Raw genomic sequence first — 16,367 nt, 5'->3', positions numbered from 1 at the left:
CCTTTACCGAAGATCCCTTCTGAATCCTCCTTGGGACACCTGTCAACCCCCCCTCCCAGGGGTGCCAGGACAAGGACCCACAGGGGAGGCATCTCAACACCTCTGCCTGCAGGACAAGGTGCCTGTACATGGGGAGATGCCCTGTCCCATGGGGCTCCTACAGCGGGGCAGTTCCCTATGGCCAGTGTGCACAGCCCACCGATGCCACAGAAGCAGGGCAGTGCTAGGCTGAGTGCAGTGGTCCAGTGGGGCTTGAACTCAGGGCCTGGGCACTGTCCCTGAGCTTTTGTGCTCAAGGCTAACAGTCTATCACTTGAGCCAGAGCTCCACCTTCTGGCTTTTTGGTGGTCATATTAAGAATCTCATATACTTTCCTGCACAGGCTAGCTTTGAACCTTCATCCTTGAATCTAAGCCACCTGAGTGCCTGGGATTACAGCTGTGAGCCACCAGTGCCCAGCTGGGCTTTCCTTAAGAAGGAACCCCACAGAAGAGAAAGGTGTTGAACATTAGTAAGCCTGCTGTGGGCAGGCCAGGGGTCGCCATGACCCAGGGCGGCCACCCAGCCCTGTCCGTGCCTCCAAAATCTCAGGACTGGCAACAAAACACAGAAACATAGGTGAGGGAGTCACAAATACATATATACACATGCGCACAGGCGCCGGCCCGCAGGCCCTGCCCCAGCAGCAAGGGCTGAGGATGGGGTACCGCAGGCTGCTCAGGGGGCAGAGGACACAGGATCTGAGGTCAGGGAAGCCCAGGAAGCTTCCAGAGGCCGGAGCGCCCTTCACACGGCAAGCAACCAGGTAGAGACAGGCAGCTGGCCAGTGCACCGGGCAGGGCAGAAGGATACCTGGTGCCCTGCGATTATTCAAGGCCCCCTCGCCCACAGCAAATGCCAAGTCACACATGGGCAGGGGAAGCAGAAGGTGAACTCAGGACACATGACGGCCAGGACTCAACAAGTCTCGTGATGACTGGTCCACCTGATGTCGGGGTCAGCAGGTGCCCGCGCTGTCCCCAGCTGGCGCAGAGACTGCTGCCTGGCAGATAGAGCCAAGGCTGCTGCAGGTACCCTTGCTCCATGGCCTCCTGGCTGGCCACAGTTGGTGTGGCTGACCCGAGGTCTCAGGCCAGCCTGGTGTCCAGCTGTCTGTCCGACACAGCCATGGGCAGCAGTGGCATTGGCCCGGGCTCTAGGCAGCACCCGGCAGTGTGGTGGGTCCCTGGCATCCATTGTGCTGAGTGCTGATGGCTGGCGCCGGCCAAGGCCTCAGGGACACTGGGGGTTCAACCCTTGGGGAAGGGTGACACCAGAGCCTGCTGCGGAGGGTCCCATGTCCCCGCCCCAGACACTGGTGGACATGGCTCACAATCAGGCGTTTAATGAGACTCTTCGGGGGTCTCCAGGCCCAGCGCCCGCCCGCCCGCTGTCTCCTCCAGGGACTGTGCGGGGCGGGGATGTGGGGTCCATGCAAGGTGGCAGGCCGTCTCCACGGGACGCGCTCCACCCGTGGGCCTACCGGATCCTGGTGAAGAGGTTGAGCACCGACACGGACTCCTGTGGACACAGGGCTCGTGAGTGGCCAGCAGGGTGGCAGGGACAGGCACGCATGGGGCTGGGGTAGGGACCACTTTACCTTTGTTGATCGAGTTTTGCTGAAGACGTTCCAGAACCTCAGGGTCTCGTCTCCAGCCCCAGTGACAATGGCCTCCCCATCAGGGGACATTGCCTGTGGAGAGAACAAGACAGCTGGCAGGCAGCTCTGGGGAAAGAGTTGGGGGGCACGGGTGGGAGGTGGCAGCGGGGTGCCCATGGGAAAGCAAGGCCCAAAGGCCTGCACGGTGGGCAGGGGATGACCACAGGGTCCTTGGGGAAGCAGAATGGGGCCAAGGACCATGGGTAACATGGGCCTTCCCCACTAACTTCAAGGGAGGTGCTGGCAGGTGGCAGTACAAGCATCTTGCCAGGCCCCTCCCCGAGCCAGTGGCCACTCACCAAGTAGAGGACGCGGTATGAGTGGCCGGTGAGCTTGGCCACCTGGGTGAGGGATGGGTACTTCCACACAAGGATCTGGTTCTGCGAGTAGCCGTGCGTGCTCACCTGCAACAGGGTGGAGTCAGGGCGGGGATTTGGGTGGCAGGTGCACCACTCACCAGCTGGTTGGCACTCACCAGCTCGTTGGCATGCTTGGACCAGGCCAGGTTGCACACTTGGGAGCCGGTGTCGATGCACTGCAGTGGCTGGCCCGTCAGGGTGTTCCAGAAGCGGATGCAGCGGTCAGCTGTGCCACCGCCCGACGCCAACAGGCCGTGCTGGTGTGGGGACCAGGCAATGGCCTTCACGGCAGCCAGGTGCTCGGTGTACTGCTGCACGGGGCTCAGGCTTGAGTGGTTCCACACCAGGAGCTGCGGGCACAGGCGGTAGTGAGGTGCATGGCTCGGGGAGGAGCACCAGGCTGCCCTGTGCACCCCACAGGGCCCAGCCTGCCATGCCCAGGCTTGGGGCCAGGCTGTACACAGGACTGTACCTTGTTGTCGTTGCCCCCAGAGGCGAGGAGCTGGTGGTCTGTGGACCACTTGAGGCCGCACACCTCCTGGCGGTGGCCTTGCAGCCGCCGCTCCGACTGCAGGGGTGGGGTGCGGATATCCCTCTGCAGGATCATGCGGTCGCGGCTGCCCGATGACAGCTGCTCAGCGTTCCAGGCCAGGGCCCCTGCAGCAGGAGTGGAGGGGAGCAGAGGCAGGGTGAGCGAGGCCGGGCCCACCATGCAGCCCGCCACACCGCACCTTTCCGCACTGCGCCAGGCTCCTCACCAACACGTGCCGTGTGCCCCTCCAGCATGGACAGCTTCTTCCCAGCCGCCGCGTCCCAGATCTGCACAAAGCCCTTGTGCGTGCCCACAGCCACGAGGTTCCCCTGCGGGTGACATGGGCCAGGCAGGTGTGAGGCTGGAGCCTGCATTGATCACACAGGTCCTGTGGCAGCAGGGGTGAGACAGGACCATGGCCACAGCGTGGACTGAGTGGATTAGTTTGCAGGCTGGTGGCAGGAGGCCACTCCATGCGGATGCATGCTTGGCAGGCTGGGCAAGTTCAAGGCCCTGGCCACCATGCCAGCACTGCACAAACCCAGTGAGCCCACACTGCAACACGCAGCAAGGGAGGCAGCTTTCCGGAAGGCAAGCGGCAACACCAGCGCCCCGCCAAGAGGCACTGCACCCCAGTTAGCAGGGCCTTAGGGCACCTTGCAACTAGCAGCCTTGTGCCAGGACTGGAAAGAAGAGGACCCTGGCGGAGCACGCCAAGTGGCACGCTTGGTTCTGGGGCACTCACCCGCTCAGACCAGCCCACTGACGTCACCGAGTCCCCTTCCACCGAGAGGTCGCAGAGCCGGGTCACCTGGGGGAGGGGGCAGTGAGACACGAGGCCCCTCGCACCCAGCACCCATCATTTGGTACCAGGGGGCCACAGGGTCCCTGGCTGGCCTGTGATTCTTGAGGAGCAATCACGAATGGTGGGAGGCATGGGCCAGCATGGGGAGAACACAGGGATAGGGACAGGGGCCGTCACTTTATCTCAAAGGCCAGGTGCTGAGGGGTGCCAAGGCGGGCCCCAGACAGGTGTGGGTGGCCACATAGGGTATGTGCGGGCCTAGCCACCATGGCTGCCGGCCTGGCTGGAACACAGCAGGCACTGAGTACCCCCAGAGGGCAGCAGGGGTCTGCCATGCCCCAGCACTGGGGCTCCGGAGGAGCTGACCCCCACCCAGGGCCCGAGGCAGGTACCCACCTGGCTGGTGCAGGCACTCCACAGGTACACGCAGGTGCCCAGCCCGACGCTGAGCACGTTGAGGGACGACCAGTCGACCAGGTTCAGGTAGAAGTCATCCTGCAGCTCAGGCGCGTCCAGCACCTTGAAGGGGATCTTGGAGATCTTGCGCGTGGGCTTCCGTGGGGAGCGTAGCAGCTTCTGACTGTGGAGCAGTGGCCTGCAGCTTTCTGCTCATGTGCAGAAGCCCCGCCCCACCCTGCCTGGGGGGGGTCCCTGCCCTTAGCCCCACTTCTCTGTTCATCTCCACCTCATCCCAAAGCTGGAGCTGGCTGTCTGGGCTTGTGCCACCCCTCTTCCAGGGCCTGCCCGACAACACAGGCCGGTGTGCTGGGGCCCTCAGGCAGCGGACGGGCTTCTCACTACCTGCGCTGGGACCCGGTCACAAAGGCCCGGACTCACCTCTTGTTACTGACGGGGGACAAGGAGTATGGGGACACATCGTTGCCATCATCGGGGCTGGAGCGCTTGGCGCTGAGGGAATACTGGGGGACAAAAGACATGCTGCTGAATGGACACCAGTGCTTGGGGGTCTTAGACCCAAACCCAGAGCACCCAAAAGCATGGTATGGGGCGGGGAGGTGGGGAGAGACTGAGCAGGGACAACCCAGGCCTTGTCCCCTAGGCTTCCCCGGCAGCTGTAGCATAGGGCCACAACACAGGGGAGGGCCCACGCACGGCTCACCGTGAACAGGCCCTTCCTCTCGGGCGTGGATGGCTGCAACCGCCGGTCCTCAGTCTGTGGGTCCTGCACCTTCTCAATGCCAGCGCCCAGCAGCTCGTTCTTCAACAGGGCCGAGTAGGCCAGGCCATCTGTGGGCGACAGAGCATGAGCCAGGTGGATGGGGCTGTGGGGCGAGGTGGTGGAGTAGATGGTGAAAGTGGGCAGCTTACCCTTGCCATTGTCTGAGGTGGCGTCCTTGGCTTTCCGGTTCTGGCTGGGAGACTTGTCATTTTCCTACAAGGGGGGGAAGCGCGGGGGTAAGGCTCAGAGTGGCAATGGTTTCCTAGGCACCCCCTCTGCCTGCTATGGGGGCTCCGTGGGCCGCCCCTCACATTGATCCTGTGGAAATTCACGCTCCAGTTGGCACCGGCGCGGGAGGGAATGAAGCGGTCCCCGTGCTTGCTGGGGGAGGACACCGGGGAGTTGGCTGGCGTCAGGGTCCGCCGCATCTCTGACACCTGGAAGAGGAGGGTGGCCTCAGCTCCTGGGGCCTGCCCAGGAAACAGCAAGGGCGAGGGGGAGGGGGGCATGGGAAAAGGACCCCATGGCCTGGGGGCAGGGGTAGGACCTTGCCACCCCTGCTGCCACCATTCCTCCTACCAGTGCAGATGCGGGCCAGGCCTGACCCCAACTCAGTGTAGGTTACGCCAGGCCACGGTGGGAGCACCCCTCCCCATGCAAGATCACACAGGGCATGCACCCTAACCCCCGCAGGCTCATACAAAACACCCCCTGCCCCTCACACTCCCTGCAGGCTCACGCAGGGCATGGTGTTCTCATTCTGGATGACGATCTGACGTAGCAGCCGCCGCTCATAGTCCTGGTCCATGGCCGGGCGGGGCGGGGCGGGACCCCAGCCAGGGCAGCCTGGGAGGAAGGACAGGGATTGGTGTGGAGGCCGTGGGGACAGAGGAACCGCATGCTGAGCTCAAGGGCTGGGAGGGTGGGTGGCACTGGAGGGAACAAGTGGCAGCACTGTGGCTCTGAACCACACAGTCCCTGACCCATGTGTGTCCTGTAAACGTGGGGCCAGAGGTCCTCATCTCACATCTGAGGGCTGAGGGTCAGCTAACTGTCAGGGCCCTGCAGTCAGCCCAGTGGGGGGCGCAATGGGCAGTAGGGATGCACACTGAAGAGGGAAGAGCACTGGCCTGGGAGCACTCAGGACGGTACTGTAGTGCCACCAAGCATGGCACAGGGCCACATAAGACACTTGCTCTGAATGAGTGCCCGTGGCTCCCAAGTCCACCAGAGGCGAACACGGGGCAGGCAATGCCGCACTCCAAACATGGGAATAATAGCAGCTGGCCAGAGGCCCTCCCAACACACTGGGGCTCACAGAGCGGGGGCACCACACATACTCCTGATACTCCTGCTGCCCCTCCTTCCTGCACACCCTGAATCTCTGGTGGCCCCGCCCGGGTCATGGCTGGAGCCTGGGACCCCTACTGACTGAACTCCATACTGAACCTGAAGAAACCAAAAAAGCGAATGTTTGCCGCATGCTGGTGGCTCACACCTATAATCCCAGCTACTCAGAAGGCTGAGATCTCAGCATCATGGTTCTAAGCCAGCACAGGCAGAAAAGTCCCCGTGAGACTCATCTCCAATGAACCACTCAAAAACCAGATGTGGCTCTGTAGCTGAGGCACAGCAATAGCCTTGGGCACAAAGAGGCTTAGGGACAGCACCCAGGCCCCAAGTTCAAGCCCTACAACAGACAAAAATGTTAATAAAAGGTAAATATTCTATAACCATCCCTGCCATTGCTCCCTACAACTGCTGTGTCTGCCTTCCCGGACCGCAGCCCCATGCCACCCAGCACCCTCCACCTGGGTGGAGCCTGTTCCTCAATGACGGACCCAGACACAAGGCCACGCTGTGGGACACACACCACTGTCCACTCCTGGAGTTGTCAGACCCACAGACACAGGGAGTGGTGTGGAAGGAACACGGAGCTCTTTGGAAACAGCCTGAGGTCACACCAGCTTGGCTTGGCAGCACGAGCCGGCCATCCCTGAGTCCTCGCCTGTCCATTGCCTCAAAGCAACATGGCATCTGAGGAGCTGGACAAAGGCACCGGCCCTTCCTCACCCCAGCTGGCCTCTGCTAAGTCCCAGGCCCATGGGTGGAGCTGGGCTGAGCCCTGACCAGGCAGAGGCGAAGGGATGTGACCCACAGGACAGCAGCCACAGCTGGTGTCTCCTCGCACAGCCTCACGGGAGCGTGTGTTAGCCCACAGATAAGAACAGGTCACTGGGGTAGAGGGGGCTCCTGCTCAGAGACCACCCAAGCTGAATGTCCCACAACTTCTACTGGGGCAGGTCCTCCAAGCCTGTGCCGCTCCAGTGTCCCAGAGTCCTGAGCTTCCCACTCTCCCCGCCCCTCTGTCAGGACAACACTCAGCTTCCGGTCTACCTGCTGTGGCCTCAGGAAGTGGTGATAGCCACTCAGCCTTCCCAGCCTCTGCCCAGCCAGGCTGCCTCTCACCTGCAGCCCCCCTTTCTCAGGATGCACCCTGCTCACAGAAGCCTAGGCCCCTAGTCCACCCCACTGCACCTGGCTACACACAGGACATGGAGATGCCAGTGCCTGTCCTGGCAGACACCAGATCAGGGGCAACGTCCTGGCTGAGGGGCTGAACATATCGAGAGCTCAATGCCAGGGACCATGGTAAATGCCCACCAGGCCACATGCTTGTGTACCTGATGGGCAGCAGAGCAAGATTCACTATTCCAGAAAGTTCCTTCCTACTCCCAGGGTGCTCTCCTGGACCTGCTGCCAGCAGAATCGGCTCAGATGCTGGAAGCCCTGGTGCAGAGCTGCTGCTGGGAACCACGTATATTGACCACAGCCTCCGTGGCTTGACCACAGGGGAAAGTGAAGGGTCTCGTAGGTGACACGGGGACCCCACACCAGCACTCATAGGGAGGAAACTAGGGCACATGCCAAATTAAGAAGCAGCCCCAAGGCCAACCAAGACACCGCACACAACTGCAAGCGGCACATAGGAGGCTGAAACCTCAGTGTACAAACCACACAAACAACCAATACCGAAAACAGCCACGGAGGAGTGGGGGCTCCTCTAGAAGCTGAAGCAGGCGCATCATCACAGATCCCCCAGATGGGGCCTCCTGTCCAAGATAGGGCCCATGGGGACCCCCAGCTGGTACCACAGGCACTGTCCCAGAGGGACTCAGGTAAGGCCGCAGGGAGGGTGCACAGCCTCTCCTCTCTGCATCCTTTCAAGACACCCCAAAATCACACACCCCCAGACACAAGGCCAGGCCTCCTCAGTCAATAAAAAATATCTGTAATGCAAGTTTAGGTCCTGGACTGGAAACATGGCTTAAGAGGTAAGGTAGGGCATCTGCCACATGAGGCTCTGTGTTCAAAGCCACTAGCAAAATAGAAACAAAAAGGGGGGGGGGGGCCACGAGCCGAATGTGGTAAACAAGTGCCATTCTGGCCCTCAGGAGGCAGACCAGTCATGGCCTCTAGCCAAACCCCAACCTGGGCCATATAGGAATATTCTGGCTTAAAACACAACAAGACCATATGGTAGAGAAACCTGCTGTTTCATTTGGTGAGAGGACGGGCCCCAGGGCCTCAGTGGTATTGTATTTGCATATAACAGGCACACCCCCTCCCACATGGCTTTTTTGATGCTGGTCCTGGGGCTTGAACTTAGGGGGCCTGGGTGTTACCCCTGAGCTTTTGTGCTCAAGGCCAGTGCTCTACTATTTGAGCCACAGCTCCACTTCAGCATTTTGTGGTTAATTCGAGAGAGGAGTGTCACAGACATTCCTGCCTGGGCTGGCTTCAAACCGAGATCCTCAGATCTCAGCCTATTGAGTGGTGTGAGCCACTGGCACCTAGCTTCCCACCTTTTAATCTAATTATTTTGGGGTGGTGCTAAGGGTGAACCCCAGGGCCTGACACATGCTAGGCAAGAACTCATCACTGAGCTTCCAGCTCTGATGGTGTCTTTTTTTTTCTAGGAATGGTTTAACCCAGGACTAGTTGACAGGAGGGTGTGAGGTCCCAGAGTTAGTCTGGCTTGTACAATCTACTTACAACTGGGGACAGGCACCTATCTATCTGCCTCTAAAGAGTTGGTCCCCAGGCTTCTACCTAACTACATGATGCTGCCTGGCCAGCGGTGGCAGAGAGCCAGGAACACCACCAGTCTGTGATCCTCCGCAGTCTACCAGCTGCAAGTGAAAGAGAAGGCACTAAGGACTGCGAAGCTTGGCAGATACCAACATCCAAAATCAACCCAGAGCCAGGAGCATGTTTGCTGCCCACAGGACAGGAAGCCAAACTGGCCAAAGGCCTAACTAGTGGTTCTCAGTAGGTCCTGGACACACAAGCCGTGATACAAGCCCGAGCAGGGGCAGGCCACCTTCCCGAAGGGATGCACTGCGGTCTGGGGATGGGATGGACGCATGGTCCACACACGCCTCCTTCCGGGGCTGCTCAATCTGGCAGCTGTTTCCCAAATGCAGAGGTGCGAGTCCTTTTTGGCACAAGTTCGGTGTTTCTAACTTTAAGAAGTGGAAGCAGCGGGTACAGTGTGCAGACACCACTGTGGGCACTTTGTAGGAGCTGAGAGTGGGTAGAAGAGGCCCAGGAGCCCTGCCCTCCCTCGGGGATGTGCAGGTAGAACAGGGGTGTGGAGATAGAGACAGCTCTGGGGATGTGACAGGGCATGCTGGGGGAGAAAGGAGGCCATTCATTTTATTTGATTTGTCAGAGCCATCTTAGCTGTTCAAACAAGCTCCAGGGCAGTAAGGGCCAGTAGGTCAAGGAGGCTGTGCTCTCCTGCTCCCAGCATTAACAGTGACCACAGACACCCCACAACACCAGGAGGTCGAGTGCCAGCAGGACCCAGCCTCAGGAACGGCCAGGGGTGCTGCTCATTGTAGGGTGTGCCGCTGCCTATGTGCTCTGGAGTTAAGGCCAGGACTCCTCTTACCCCAAGGTCCCCGGAGTGTATACCAGGCAGCCCCCCACCACAGCCATACCTTCTAGGCACAAGCTTCATCTGCTCCCTTGGGAATGGGTACTACCTGATCACCTGACAGAGAGGGGGCCTGAGGAGGACCCCTGCCCTCAGGAGTAAGGCCTACTAGGGTGGACTCAGCAGACTGGGCATCTAGCATGCCTACCAACCATGGCTGCTGTGCTGGGCCCTTCCCGGCCCCAGGGTCCAGGTCCCCACCCTCCAGGTGCTCACCCTCACCAGAAACAGCCCTTCACCCCACCACTGGGACCCAGGTGATGCTGGCAATGTGTGCAAGGGCCTGTCCCCGCGGCCTCAGCTCTGCAGAGGTGGGGTGAAGGGGACCCTGGTCCAGGGCAAAGGTGGGGGCACACTGCCTGAATGAGAACAGAGAACGAGAGAGAACATCACTTTCCACCCCAAACCCCCAGATGTGGGCCGGAGCCCCCACTACAATCTCAGAAGCCATATAACAGGAGGCAGCTGCTTGCATGGCCTAGGGCACTAGCAGCTTCACAGTAGACTTGGGGAGGCATCCAGGTGCTGCCTGGGGTCTGAGCCCCCAGAAACATGGTGCCCTGTTCCTCAGGCTCTGGGCATACTTCCTCCTCATCGCTGCTCATCCTGAAAAACTGGTCCCTGCCGCTCTGGGTCTGGGCTTCGAGGAACAGAGGAAATGACACATGGCAGCGCAGGACTGCAGTGACTCACCAGTGGTGAGTCGCTAGTGGTGGCCTTGAGACAGCCTAGGCCTGCGTGCCCTGATGCTTGTGGGCATCCTGGGATTGGTCTCCCCGCTCCATGCCAGGGCTTCTGGGACAACCCCAAATCCCAGACATAACCGATGACCTGTGGAGGCAGGGTGACCCCAGCCACACTGGAGGCACACAGGTCCTGCAGCACCTGTGTGGCCTGTGCAGCCTCTGCCCAGGCAGAGCAAGCTCAGCTTGACCTAACTCTCTCCTGTGTGTGGTTCTTGTCACAGCCCTGCAGGCAGACAAGGGCCCCACTCAGAACAGGCCCAGCTCTGCACGCACAGGGAGTGTGGTCTGTGTTCAGCTGGGACCGTCTGTCCAATTAAGGGCTAGGTGACCCGTGGCTGTGGACAGATTACCACCAGGTGTGGGATGGGGACAAGCCACCTTCTTCTGGGACAGGGGAGGAGGTCGCACTGGGTGGCCCCCACCTGCAGCCCATCCCTAGCCATCCCCTAGGGCCTAGAGGTTTGGTTCCAGATAAGGAGGATCCAAGAGAAAATGGGGAGTCACCCAACTTCCTGCACACATGGGGTCCCGGGGTGTGAGACTAGGCAAGCACTCTTCCACTAAGTCACACCCACAGGCTTTTGCTTTTTTGTGTTTGTTTTTGTCAGTTGTGTGGCTTAAACTCAGGGCCTGGGCACTGTCCCTGAGCTCTTCAGCTCAAGGCTAGTACTCTACCACTTGAGCCAAAGCACCACTCCCAGTTTTCCAGTAGTTAATTGGAGATAAAAGTCTCACGGAGTTTTCTGCCTGGGCTGGCTTTGAACTGCAATCCTCAGATCTCAGCTGAGTACCTAGGATTACAGGTTTGAGCCACTGGCACCGAACCGGCCTTTGCTTTTACATTTTGTTTTTGACATAGTGTAAGGCTTCCACCCTCTGCCTTTCCAGTGTTGGTACATGTGTGCTACCACACATAGATTTTGGAGGGATTTTCCCATCTTGCTCTCCTACCTGTACCCCAAGTGTGCTGTCAGACACACAGTCATTAGCAGCACTTCGTCCTGGCTAATGCCGCCCCCACTCCTCAAATGCTCAGAAAGGTATTCAGCCCATGCCTCTCTCAGAGACACAACAGTGCCACAACCACCCAGACTACATGTGACTCCATCCTGTCCCTCCCTTCCACGAGTATGTCATAGGATGCATGGCAGAGGGGCCAGGGCTGTCTTTGAACCTACCGTGTCTCTTCCTGGCGGCTACCCTGTGCCCTGCACCCTCCTGGCTATTAGTCACTGTCCCCTTCTCTTGGCTCAAAGTCCAAAGGTGATAGGAGCCTTATGCCCACAGCCTTCCTGCTGGGGGCTCCCCCTACAGCCCACCTAGGGACAAAACGGCTGCTCTAACCCCAAATACTGACTCCAACCTTAGGGAGACCCTAAGTTTTTGTCCCCAGCCTGCACTGGTGCCTTGTTTGACTTGATGTCTCCAGGTCTAAAGCAGCCTGCACAGACACAGACACACAGGCAGGGGGCGTTCACTTGGGTAGACAGGGATCAGAAAGATGAGCCAACCTGGGAGGCCCTGGCATCACAGGGCCTGGGCCACCCCAACACCACAGAGCATGGGTGGGCACAGGGGAGACCTAGCGTGCTTACAACCGGACTCTCCACCCAACCATGGGGGCACCCTGAGCCTTGCAGGGGGCTGAGCAGCACCCCTAATGTCCCCACACCCATGCCGGGAACTCCCCAGCCTCGACAGCCCTCTGTGTCCCCTGATGTGGCCTGGAACCAGAGTGGGAGGATGGGTGAGGGGCCAATACAAGATGGTCTGGCTCAGAGCATTTAGAGGGTGAACCACCATTGAGGCAATGGCACCCTTGCCTAATTCCAAGCGGTAGCCTTGGGGCATGCTGGGGACCAGCCCCTCAGGAAGTGCCACACACAGACTGCACCCTGGGGGCTATCCCCACACTGTCCTCCAAAGCCAGTGGCAACCGAGGCAGTGAGCAAGGCCAGGAGGGGTGTGCAAGCGAGTGCAAGCCACAGGGGCGGACACTCCCCCTCCAGGTCCTAAAATGCAGTAGGGCATGGAGAGGAGGGCTAGGATGATGATGGTGGGAAGGATGGACAAGACTTGTATTGGGAGACTTGGGGGGCACTGAGGGGAACAGGCTAAGCAGCAACCTGCTGCATTTAAGTCCCCCAAACAGGGTCACAGCTCAGAAACCTGTGCCCCACTATCCCTAGCACCTAGGCTCACTACAGGCAAGGCAGAAACAGCCCAATGGGCATATAAACATGCACATGGCCCACTCCCATGCTGGAGCACTATGCAGCCAGGAACAGGATGGGGCCGTAACCTAGGTCACAGGGTGGAGGGGCCCTGAGGCCACTGTGCTCAGTAAGAGAAGATACAAAAGGCGCCCTCTAATGTGGCTGCACCAGAACAAGTGGATCCAGACACAGGAAGTGAATTCATTGAGGCCAGGTGCTAGGGAGGGGACAATGTGACTGCTCATGGAGACAGGGCTTCCTTTGGGGTGACAGTTCTGGAAGTGGACAATGGTAAGAGGAGCCTAACTTTGTGATCACAGGTGTGGCCATGTACAATGGCTCATATCTGTAATCCCAGCTACTGAGGAGGCAGAAATTGGAGAATCTCAGTTTAGACTAGCCAGGGTGAAGGGTTTACAGGAGGGCTGGGAATGTGGCCTAGTGGTAGAGTGCTTGCCTAGCATGCATGAAGCCCTAGGTTTGGCTTCCTCAGAACCACATACTCAGAAAAAGCCGGAAGTGGTAATGAGGCTTAAGTGGTAGAGTGCTAGCCTCGAACAAAAGAAACTTGGGGCCAGTGCCCAGGCCCTGAGTTCAAGCCCCAGGACTGGCAAAGAGAGGGGGGAAAAAAAAAAAAGACAGGGCTGGGAATGTGGCTTAGCGGTAGAGTGTTTGCCTAGCAAACACGAAGCCCTGGGTTCGATTCCACAGCACCACATAAACAGAAAAAGCCAAAAGTGGCACTGTGGCTCAAGAGATAGAGTGCTAGTCTTGAATAGGGACAGTGCTCAGGCCCTGAGTCCAAGCCCCAGGACTGGCCAGATTAAAAAAAAAAAATGTTTACAAGACCCTATATCAACTAATAGGCAGACACAGTGGTGAGTATCTATCATGCAGCAATGTGGAAGCCATAAATAGGACGGAGATCAGGCTGACCAAGGTAAAAAAACAAGACCCTGTCTGAAAAATAACTAAAGCAGAAAGGGCTGAAGCACCTGCCCGGGAGTGTGAGGCTCTGAGTTCCAACTTCAGTACCACCAAAACAAACAAACCTGAACGGTACATTCTTTACGTGTCCCTGAGAAGTCAATCTGCCTAAAGCTGTTGGCAAAGAAAATCTAGAAAGTAGATCTGAGGGAAGCAAGGAGGGAGCTTTGTGGTGGACAGTCTGCTGATCATGCAGAGTTGCTAAACAGCCAGGTGCTGCCAGGTCAGGGAAGAGGTGGAGGCTGCCTGGCCTGGACAGGTGCTGGCCTTGGTCCCCAGGCAGACACTGCTGCAGGAGTGAGGAGGCCCCTGGCGGCCACAGCAAGGCACCCAACACTCCCCCCTTCTGTCCACCCATCCCCAGCAGAGGGCCCGATGTATCCTATCCCTTGTCCCTCAGGTATAAGTGGTGAGGAGGCCTGCAGGGCACTGGGTGACATCAGGAGCAGTAGAGTGCAGGTGACCAGGGCAGGCAGCCTTACAGGCTCTCAGACGGGTCTAGAGCAGCTCCTCACCCCCAGGAACTGCGGACACCAGGCTTGGCTGTGGTCATTGGGCATGCTGAGCCCTACAGGGTACTGAGCAGTAAGTATCCCTGGCCTCCACCTATTCCAGGAGTTCCCCAGCTGTGGGAACCACACACGTCCCCAAGCATAGCCTTGAGTGCCCAACTCTAGGGGAAAGGCCTCACAGGGTGGCCAGTTCCTAAAAGAACAAGTCCCTCCACTCCCAAGTCCCCAGCACTGGCCCCAAACACAATGACTTTGTCTTCTGTGTCCCTCCACACAACCGCAACCAAGCCCACCCCAAAGTCCCCAGGACTGAAAACCCACCCAGCCAGGGGCCTGACAGTCTTACAGCTCCAGAGGTTCTGGTGAGACCTATGTGCCGGGAACACCCTCTGGCCCAATTGGAAGACTTACCAGGCTTCTCCTTTGTCTGCTTTTGAGCCCTGAACTCCCAAACCTTCTGCCTCAGCCTCCTGAGGGCTGGGATGACAGGCATGTGCCTGGGTATAAGGCTTTTTATCTGCTCTGTGGTGCCGGTCTCTATACCCAACCAAACCCAGCCCCAGGCAGGGTGGGCTGGAGTCCCTGGAGCACAACAAAGTGAGGAGACACCCCCCCACACCGCAAAGGGACAAGCCTCTACGCCACAGCTGGAAGACCAAAACCCTAACTTGGAAGTGAGAGCCAGAGGCATTCTTGTAGACCCTGAGGCATGGCGTCTGCCCTTTGCCCTCCTTCACCCACGGCAGAGCCTGGCACACCTGCTTCCCTACTTCCCCTTCTCAGCCCAGAAAGAGGCAACAGTCCAGTAATAACATCACAAAGCAGCGCCCTGAGGGCTGGGGAGGGGGGCTGGCATAGACCACCCCCACCAGGAAACTACATACAAATGGCTGAAGATACATTCACAAGTCCTAGGCACTGTTGGGGGCCATCATCAGACTCCACAAAAGACTGTCCAACCTTTCACTTCTAAGCCCTGATTCCAAAAACACCCTGATGTCTCCTCTTGATTCTTCATTAGGCAAATCACTCCCATTCACTCAAAGCACAGGCAGAAGTTGGGGGGGGGGGGGGCCTTACCAGCCAGAGGTATGAGGTCACCACATGGAGGATGGGGGTTTCTGCTTGCAACCCAGACAGGTGCCCGGAACCAAGAAACGAATTTTAGGTGAGTAAACCAAGAGCAAATATGTGGCATGGCTGGGTCTTAGCACTGGGTTAGGGACAGTGCCGGGGGGGGGGGGGGGAGTTTTAAGGTTAGTGTTTGGAATAGGATGGAGGTTCAGATCTGAAGGGAAGGGGAATGGGTATTTAACAGGCCCTCTCAGGTTTGGGCTGAGCCACTGAACAAATAGGAGAGTTGGATATGGTGGGGAGTTAGGGTTGCTGAGGTGGAGTGGCATAGTGGGGGAGCAGAAATCTGAGGTATATAAAGGGGGGGTACATATATTAATTCATTCACATCTTGGGGAGGGTCATTGTGTGGCTTTGGGAATCCTGACCAGGCCAGATCCAAATCCAGGAGTCCAGCTATTTCTGATCTCAGGGGCTCAGGTTATATTTTACTGGGGACACTCAGGTCTAGGAATGCAATTTAACTGTGGGGGGAGGATCTGAGCTGGAAGTGTGGGAATTTGGAAGTCCCCTATAAGCTTCACAGAACAGAGAGAAATAACGGGGGTTATAGGCATGGGCCAGACGGTCTACACCTTTTGGGGGGGGGGGGAACGAGAGGGGACCCCTGGTCTACATTTAGGGAGGGGTGTGACATTTTTTAACGGATGCTTGGGTGCCGGTAACGGAGAAAGAGGAGGTCTCGGTTTGGGAAGGGGGCTCAGGGTTGAGGGGTTGTGCTGGGCCTGACTTTGGGGGATGTTGGAATTCGGGGGTCAGGACGAGAGATGCTGAGGTCACTGGGCCTGGCGCAGCCCGGGGGATGTGGGGTGACATGCAGGGGGCCTGGCTGCTCCCGGAGGGTGCTGAACCGGGGGCACGGCTCACGGCGCAGACAGTCGGCATGATTTCGGGGGGTGGCCCTGGCCAACCCCGCGGACGCCGCCGCCGCCTTGGACCCCCGGGGGGGGGCGGGTCCCACCATCCCCGGCCGCCTCACCTGGCTTGCTCCCGTCGCCCGCTGGCTCCCGCCGGCCCCGCCTCTCCCGGCGCCGCGCCGCACCTGCCCCGGGCTCCCGCGGCCCCACCAGAGCCGGCAGCCGCCGCCACGGACGGGATCCCGGGCTCCGCGGTTCCTAATATGGCGGCGCTCGCTAGTCCGCGGCCTCCCGGCTCCCTCCTTCGGCCGCGCGCGCCCGGCCCCGCCGAACGAGCG

At 59.0% G+C, this 16,367-nt stretch overlaps 1 protein-coding gene across 2 annotated transcripts; it reads right to left on the bottom strand.

Annotated features, from left to right (window-relative positions):
- Positions 1-619: 619 nt before the first annotated feature.
- Positions 620-16,366, bottom strand: Fzr1 (fizzy and cell division cycle 20 related 1). Of its 2 annotated transcripts, XM_048342022.1 has the most exons (14): positions 16,152-16,366; positions 5,315-5,421; positions 4,887-5,012; positions 4,725-4,788; positions 4,516-4,643; positions 4,233-4,315; positions 3,792-3,975; positions 3,336-3,401; positions 2,817-2,919; positions 2,531-2,715; positions 2,175-2,408; positions 1,999-2,103; positions 1,640-1,732; positions 620-1,560 (listed from the first exon to the last, which is right to left on the bottom strand). In XM_048342022.1, the coding sequence occupies exons 2-14, from the start codon at positions 5,381-5,383 to the stop codon at positions 1,519-1,521; spliced, it is 1,482 nt and encodes a 493-aa protein (XP_048197979.1). In that variant the 5' UTR covers positions 5,384-5,421; positions 16,152-16,366; the 3' UTR covers positions 620-1,518. The 2 variants fall into 2 exon arrangements, with proteins under 2 accessions (XP_048197979.1, XP_048197980.1); XM_048342023.1 differs by lacking the exons at positions 5,315-5,421; positions 16,152-16,366 and adding an exon at positions 5,242-5,245.
- Between the last annotated feature and the right edge of the window lies 1 nt (position 16,367).

This window comes from Perognathus longimembris, chromosome 3, assembly GCF_023159225.1.
Source record: "Perognathus longimembris pacificus isolate PPM17 chromosome 3, ASM2315922v1, whole genome shotgun sequence".
Taxonomy (NCBI): domain Eukaryota; kingdom Metazoa; phylum Chordata; class Mammalia; order Rodentia; family Heteromyidae; genus Perognathus; species Perognathus longimembris.
This window is presented reverse-complemented; position numbering and strand designations above follow the sequence as displayed.

Coding starts and splice junctions, on each gene's coding strand:
- Fzr1 (XM_048342022.1), bottom strand. CDS start 5,383: ATGGACCAGGACTATGAGCGGCGGCTGCTACGTCAGATCGTCATCCAG. Junction 1,733..1,998: donor CATACCGCGTCCTCTACTTG/GTGAGTGGCCAC, acceptor TTCTCTCCACAG/GCAATGTCCCCTGATGGGGA. Junction 1,561..1,639: donor GCAAAACTCGATCAACAAAG/GTAAAGTGGTCC, acceptor CTGTGTCCACAG/GAGTCCGTGTCGGTGCTCAA.